Source organism: Sprattus sprattus (assembly GCF_963457725.1).
Source record: "Sprattus sprattus genome assembly, chromosome: 1".
NCBI classification, from domain to species: domain Eukaryota; kingdom Metazoa; phylum Chordata; class Actinopteri; order Clupeiformes; family Clupeidae; genus Sprattus; species Sprattus sprattus.
Window position 1 is genome coordinate 11,524,987 of NC_137920.1, and position 7,527 is coordinate 11,532,513.

Sequence of the window (7,527 nt, forward strand, 5' to 3'; positions counted from 1 at the left end):
GTGGCAGCAGTGGGGTATGACAGCCTGTCCGCACCATTAAAACAAGAGAGTGGAAGTTCCCAGTGAGAATCTACTGCACGTTTGCCCTCTAGTGGCTCAAATACCACACTTCAGCCTGGTGTCAACTTTATTATAACGAACCTCGTCTGAAACTTCCCCTTCTCAGTCGACAGTCTGCACCTGCTGGTGGCATTGAGTCATGACAGCCTGCACACACCACTGAAACTCCTAGTGAGAGACTAGGTCAGGGCGAGAGGGTGATGCAATAGCAGCTATCTCATCTCACCTCAGTGCTCAGTGTATTTACTGGTATTCTGTGTGAGTCAGACACCTAATCCCCTAAACTGGGTCTATGTCCACCTTTAGTGGTTTTGTTTAAGCTCACCTGTAAAATGGGTTTGAGGGTGTTTAACTGACCTCTAAAATGAGTTTGAGGGTGTTTAAGCTGACCTCTAAAATGAGTTTGAGGGTGTTTAAGCTCACCTCTAAAATGAGTTTGAGGTTGTTTAAGCTCACCTCTAAAATGAGTTTGAGGGTGTTTAAGCTCACCTCTAAAATGAGTTTGAAGGTGTTTAAGCTGACCTCTAAAATGAGTTTGAGGGTGTTTAAGCTCACCTCTAAAATGAGTTTGAGGGTGTTTAAGCTCACCTCTAAAATGAGTTTGAGGGTGTTTAAGCTCACCTCTAAAATGAGTTTGAGGGTGTTTAAGCTCACCTCTAAAATGAGTTTGAGGGTGTTTAAGCTCACCTCTAAAAATGAGTTTGAGGGTGTTTAAGCTCACCTCTAAAATGAGTTTGAGGGTGTTTAAGCTCACCTCTAAAATGAGTTTGAGGGTGTTTAAGCTCACCTCTAAAATGAGTTTGAGGGTGTTTAAACTCACCTCTAAAAATGAGTTTGAGGGTGTTTAAGCTCACCTCTAAAATGAGTTTGAGGGTGTTTAAGCTCACCTCTAAAAATGAGTTTGAGGGTGTTTAAGCTCACCTCTAAAATGAGTTTGAGGGTGCAGTCGTCCTTTATGCGCCCTTCGCAGCGCGCCACCGCCACCAGGTTGGTGAACCACACACACGGGATCCAGTACTTGTTGTAGGGGGACTGCAGGCCCTCAAACTTCTTGCGCTCATCTCGCGTCATGAAGCCTGGACAGGAACACAAATAAGTCCCACAGTTACACAGCCATAAATTATTAATAATAAAATAATTATTATTATTGTTATTATTATTATAATAATAATACAACATCTGTTTCTGTAAATGAATAGTGCTTTTATGTCTGGTAAAAAATAAATCCAGCCTCGGCCAAAGAATAGTTTATTTTAATGTGTTGGATTATTGCAATGTGTATTATCTTGTCTATTTCATAGCAACCATTCCAGCCTTCCCGTAGGCCTCGGAGAGTGCATACATATATACAGACAGACAGGCAGACAAACAGACAGATGGATAGACACATACATACAGACAGATAAAGACAGAGATACAAAGAGGCAGAGCGACAGACAGATAGACAGACAGAGACACAGACATGTCTACCTGCCTCCACCAGACAGACAGACAGACAGACAGACAGACAGACAGACAGACAGACAGACAGACAGACAGACAGACAGACAGAGAGACAGACAGACAGACAGACAGACAGAAAGAGACACAGACATGTCTACCTGCCTCCACCAGACAGACAGACAGACAGACAGACAGACAGACAGACAGACAGACAGACAGACAGACAGACAGACAGAGACACAGACATGTCTACCTGCCTCGACCAGACAGACAGACAGACAGACAGACAGACAGACAGACAGACAGACAGAGACACAGACATGTCTACCTGCCTCGACCAGACAGACAGAGACACATACTGACAGACAGACACACACACACACACACACACACACACACACACACACACACACACACACACACACACACACACCTACCTGCCTCCACCACGTGGTCGATGGTGGGGAAGCGCTTGAAGGCGGCGGTGCTGACGGAGCGCAGGATGAGGAGGGCTGAGAGGCTGGCGTAGCGCATGAGCGTGCGCCGCAGCAGACGCCCCCGCTCGTCCCCGCCCTGCAGCCCCCCCGACAGCACACACATGATCTGGTCCGGCAGCGGGATGCTCCGGTACTGGCTCCACCAGCGGTTCACGATCAGCGTCACGTAGAAACCTGGGACACAGGGAGGAGTGAACCGGATCAGAGAGGACTGAACCGGATCAGGGAGGAGTGAACCGGATCAGAGAGGAGTGAACCGGATCAGGGAGGAGTGAACCGGATCAGAGACACAGGGAGGAGTGAACCGGATCAGGGAGGAGTGAACTGGATCAGAGAGGAGTGAACCGGAGAAGAGAGGAGTGAACCGGATCCGAGACACAGGGAGGAGTGAACCGGATCAGAGAGGAGTGAACCGGATCAGGGAGGAGTGAACCGGATCAGGGAGGAGTGAACCAGATCAGAGAGGAGTGAACCGGATTAGGGACACAGGGAGGAGTGAACCGGATCAGGGAGGAGTGAACCGGATCAGAGAGGAGTGAACTGGATCAGGGAGGACTGAACCGGATCAGGGAGGACTGAACCGGATCAGGGAGGAGTGAACCGGATCAGAGAGGAGTGAACCGGATCAGGGAGGAGTGAACCGGATCAGAGAGGAGTGAACCGGATCAGGGAGGAGTGAACCAGATAAGAGAGGAGTGAACCGGATCAGGGAGGAGTGAACCAGATCAGAGAGGAGTGAACCGGATTAGGGACACAGGGAGGAGTGAACCGGATCAGGGAGGAGTGAACCGGATCAGAGAGGAGTGAACTGGATCAGGGAGGACTGAACCGGATCAGGGAGGACTGAACCGGATCAGGGAGGAGTGAACCGGATCAGAGAGGAGTGAACCGGATCAGGGAGGAGTGAACCGGATCAGAGAGGAGTGAACCGGATCAGGGAGGAGTGAACCGGATCAGAGAGGAGTGAACCGGATTAGGGACACAGGGAGGAGTGAACCGGATCAGGGAGGAGTGAACCGGATCAGAGAGGAGTGAACTGGATCAGGGAGGACTGAACCGGATCAGGGAGGAGTGAACCGGATCAGAGAGGAGTGAACCGGATCAGGGAGGAGTGAACCGGATCAGGGTGGAGTGAACCGGATCGGAGAGGTAGTTTGTGAGGATGGTGCCGTAGTAAGCTGACGGTTTATGACTATGACAGCAGTGGTGTACTGGTCCCAGCAGTGGTGTACTGGTGTACTGGAGAGTGGGTATACTCTTAATTTTGCATTTTATTATGCAGCCCATACAGCACAGGATAAATGCCCTGTCTTGAGAAGTGGGTATATGCAATGCTGACTGAAAAATAAGAGGGTATACTCCGCATACCTGCGTACACCACTGTATGATAGTACAACTCACTGACAACATAGCATCATGCACTTAATGGCATAAAGACATTTGTGAAAAAAAAGTCTGCCCAGTCTATTTGGTTAAATTTCCACCATTTTTTAGTTCCTAAAGTTCCTAGTTCCACTGATAAGTCACAATCTGCTGTGGGCCCAATAGCTCAGGCATTCTAATGGAGTTCAGCGAAGAACCATGAGTATGTTCTAAGCAGCAGAACCGTAATAACAGTCCCCACCTTAGAAAATTAGTGAGTGAGTGATTGAGTGAGTGAGTGGGTGAGAGAGAGAGTGGGTGAGTGAGTGAGTGAGTGAGTGAATGGGTGAGAGAGAGAGTGGGTGAGTGAGTGAGTGAGTGAGTGAATGGGTGAGAGAGAGAGTGGGTGAGTGAGTGAGTGAGTGAGTGAGTGAGTAAGTGAGTGAGTGAATGAATGCATAATGCACAAATGAATGAATGAATGAATGAATGCATAAATGAATGAATGAATGACTGAATTAATGAATGAATGAATGAATGAATGAATGAATGAATGAATGAATGAATGAGTGAATACCCACCTAACACAAATGACATGGGGATGAGGCTAGCATAATGGTTACAGTAGATGGACAGCTTCTCAAAGGAACGCTTCTGGTCATCCTGTAAGAAAAATCTGTGGGCAAAACAGACAAACAAACACAACAAATGTAACATCTATTTCTATCAATATTTTAAACTACACACTACACATTATCGGACATCAGACATTTGTGAATTTGATACATGAATGAAAAGCCAATTGAATGAAATGGATGGATGAAGGAATTAATGAACCTTAATTAGGTGACAAGGTTACACTAAAGAGGCTACAAAACATAAATGGAGTATCTGATCGCGGGATCTAGAGTTCGGCCATTCAAGCACTAATTTTCGTCCATTTACGCACACTCTGTGCCGCGCGCCAAATGGGTAAACTCACACACGACTGAAGCCATGGCGCTCACCGGTATGTGATACTGATGGCCGTGTACATGGCAAAGAACGCAAGGAACTCCTTGTAGAGAACTTTGTAGATGCTACCCTTCCACGCCAAAAGCAGCTTGGAGAACCCGCAAAAGCGCGCGTTTGCGACCCGCGCGGTGTACGTGACCGTCATGATCCTTGTCCTCTCTCCGAAGAGTCTCGAGGGTTTCTTGTGATCCCCGTTCCTCTACCGAACACCGGTCTGGCAGCCCCCGTTGCCCCTGTGGAGATTAGGACTCAACAATAACAATTCACGCCCTTGTGTTTAGTCCGCGTGCGTAACGGAAATCAAGTGTGGAGCCCCACCGACCTGACTCCTAGGCGTGCACACGGTGCGCCACGTGAGGGGGGAGACTCGTCTCTCCCTGTCCCACATTCGCCTGTCGCTGAGACACCGGGTCGCATGAGATAGTTTGAAAAGGGAACATAGTCAAATATGCGTCAGCCCATTACGCCTTTCCTCATGAGCAACGTATCTCTGTATCGCTGTAAGTATCACTGTAAATCACAGTAAGTTCCCTGCAGTCTTTAAAGTTCAACGGACGTTTTGAAATTCCACGGAATAGAAAACAATAGATGAATCCGTCCAGTCTTCCAGTTCATCCTGAACAAACCCCATCAGTCCAGGAACCCGTATCCCCAAGTGCCGCCTTTTGAAGGTGGGGCTGCCTAGGAAGAAGAGGGTGGGCTATCTCTTTCAGAAGCGCTCTCTCTCTCGCTCTCTCTCTGTGAAACACACACACACACACACACACACACACAGAAAGGTGGAAAGAGTATCCTTCCAGAAAGACTTGTCAGTGCGAAAACAGTGAATAGTTTTAGAAAAAAAGGTGAATCTACTTTATTATCCCAAAGACAAAAATAAATACATTTGCTAGATGCGTGTTACGGTTTGGAAGGTGCGTCCCCCACTGCCCTGCTCTCGCATGTGAAGCCTGCGTCGCGGTGTTTACTGACCCGCGTCCGTTTGCCTCACGCTGGTCGCTCTGTGCTGGTTGGAGCAGCGCGGAGACGCCGCGGGGAGAGTCAGGCGAGGAGCCTCGTTAGCGCAGTGTCCCGCTGCTCAAGGCGGACGCGCAACAGTGCGCTCAAAGTCGCTGATGGATCGCTGCCGACAGCCAGGCGCGGTGGAGTACAGTAGGCTGCCTGGGTTAGGAATGACACAAGAAGAGAAGATAAAGAGAGAGAGAGAGAGAGAGAGAGAGAGAGAGAGAGAGGAGAGAGAGAGAGAGAGAGAGATGAGAGAGAGGAGAGAGAGAGAGAGAGAGAGTGAGTGTTGTTGAGAGAGAAAGAGAGTGAGTGTGTGTGTCAGGGCAAAGTTAAAGGAAAGGGTACTTAGCAGTACATCTCCTCATCCAAACGAGAAAACAAAGTATCGAATCAAACGTGTTGCGCCAATAGCAGTTAATTTCCTCACCCCTCGGGCAGCGATGCTGGCCGTGATGTAAGCCGCTCGCCCTGTCTCCGCAGGGCGGCTTGTTTGTCCAGGTCGAAGGCCGCGATGAAAGGCGCGCTCCGCGGACCCTGTCACCTTGCATATCTCACCGCGGCTCGGCCCAGGTAGGGCGGAATGGACGGTCGCGTCAGCCGCGCGTTGGTGTCGGCTTGAGAAATCACAGCAGCGCGATGGGAAGCCTCTTAAAAACAATTGCCTTATTTTGCAACAGGACAGGCTACAAACCAGCGCGCCAATTAAGAGATTCATTTAGAGTAAAGCCTACGACTTTCTCACGTCGCCTGTTTACGATCCATACGGAGGATGGTTCCGGAATGAGCCAGGTTACCGAATTTTGTAAGCCGTTACAGCCTCAGACAAGGTCACACGCGTACATATATAACTAATAATTAATCAATAATTAGCATTATAAAACAAAACAGTTCTGTTAACGCGATAACTAAATTAGTAAAATTGTCTGAAAACCGCCAACAAAAAACGGTTAAGTAGTCAGCCATTGATGCAAGATAGTGTTTTATTTTTTGTTTGTTTTATACATTTATGGTCTATTATTCCTCATAACATAATGCACCTCTTAAAAAAAGGCAAAACCTAAACAGCAAAGGCATTATAACAGAACTGGTTAGGGAGGAGAGAGAGGGACAGAGAGAGCCAGACAGAGAGGGAGAAGAGAAAGGATGAAGAGCGAGAAAGAGTGATCAGGAGTAAGAAGAGAGAGGTAGGGATATGAGAGAGGAGGAGAGTAAGAAAGAGGGACAGGGGGAGAGAGAGAGAGAGAAAGAAGGAGAGGGGGAAGGAGAAGAGTAGAGAAAGAAAGAGGGACATTTTGCATGTTGTGCTGTTATTTATTTATTTAAACCACTGCCCCTAATGTGCGCAGGACAGAACCTTCAGAGAATAGCCATAGAAGCTTCTAGGTGGTGTACTGTGTGGAGATGGGGAAGGGTTTGGTCTGCTTCAACGTAAACCTCTTTGGACAAGAAGGAACAATCAAATAAAACTTGCAGATAGACACTGTTTAACTGATGATGATGATGATGATGGTAATGATGATGATGATGAAGAAGCTAATCTGGCCCAGGCGGGGTGCGAAGCTCCTCGTGTCTTCCACACAGGCAGAGAGCGGAGACTGGGAGTGGAGAGTGACGACCGGCCCCCACCTCCCTCCCTTCCTCCCCTAAAACAAAAGCCACCCCTCTTGGATGCTGGTACTTCTTAAACACAGCCTACCCCTGGATGCTGGTAGTCAAGGCGCTATGGGACTGGGCCTGACCCCTGGAGGAGGTGCAGGGGCAGGAAGCTTTGCTAAAAGCCAAAACATTCATGAGTTTGGACCGATTCTATGACGACGCCGAGAGAGAGCGAAAGCGCGCGAGAGATAGAGAGAGCCTGGCGGACTCTCTTATTCGCTCTCTGCTAACGGACACATTCCTCCTTGAAATCGAGCAACGGGTCCTCGGCCATTTGGCAGAGTAGGAAGTTAATTGACCAGATTAAGCAAGATATTTTGATCTATTCACCTATTATCAAATGATTACACAAGATTAAAAAAAAAAATGACCGCATCGAGGGGCACGTTTCTTCAAGCTTAAGGACATGCTAAGGATGATATGCCTAAGGGCACGGCCTATACTCACAAGGAAACCATCATGTCTGAACACAGAGGTCAAAGGGCACAGG

The 7,527-nt window shown here is 48.3% G+C and overlaps 3 protein-coding genes across 3 annotated transcripts in view; all 3 read right to left on the reverse strand.

The window, feature by feature from the left end:
- best2 (bestrophin 2) overlaps window positions 1-4,521 on the reverse strand; it is a gene marked incomplete at both ends in the record, with an annotated part of 8,842 nt that extends 4,321 nt beyond the window's left edge. Inside the window, 4 exons of the mRNA XM_080834467.1 lie at window positions 982-1,136; window positions 1,941-2,174; window positions 3,944-4,038; window positions 4,370-4,521. Of these exons, the coding sequence (XP_080690593.1) occupies window positions 982-1,136; window positions 1,941-2,174; window positions 3,944-4,038; window positions 4,370-4,521 (636 nt within the window). The remainder of the gene's footprint in view (window positions 1-981; window positions 1,137-1,940; window positions 2,175-3,943; window positions 4,039-4,369) is intronic.
- LOC308364918 (histone H1-like) overlaps window positions 1-7,527 on the reverse strand; it is a gene marked incomplete at its 5' end in the record, with an annotated part of 439,427 nt that overhangs the window by 14,976 nt on the left and 416,924 nt on the right. The gene's annotated exons all lie outside the window — the stretch shown is intronic.
- get3 (guided entry of tail-anchored proteins factor 3, ATPase) overlaps window positions 5,418-7,527 on the reverse strand; it is a gene marked incomplete at both ends in the record, with an annotated part of 7,071 nt that continues 4,961 nt past the window's right edge. Inside the window, one exon of the mRNA XM_080834577.1 lies at window positions 5,418-5,537. Within this exon, the coding sequence (XP_080690703.1) occupies window positions 5,418-5,537 (120 nt within the window). The remainder of the gene's footprint in view (window positions 5,538-7,527) is intronic.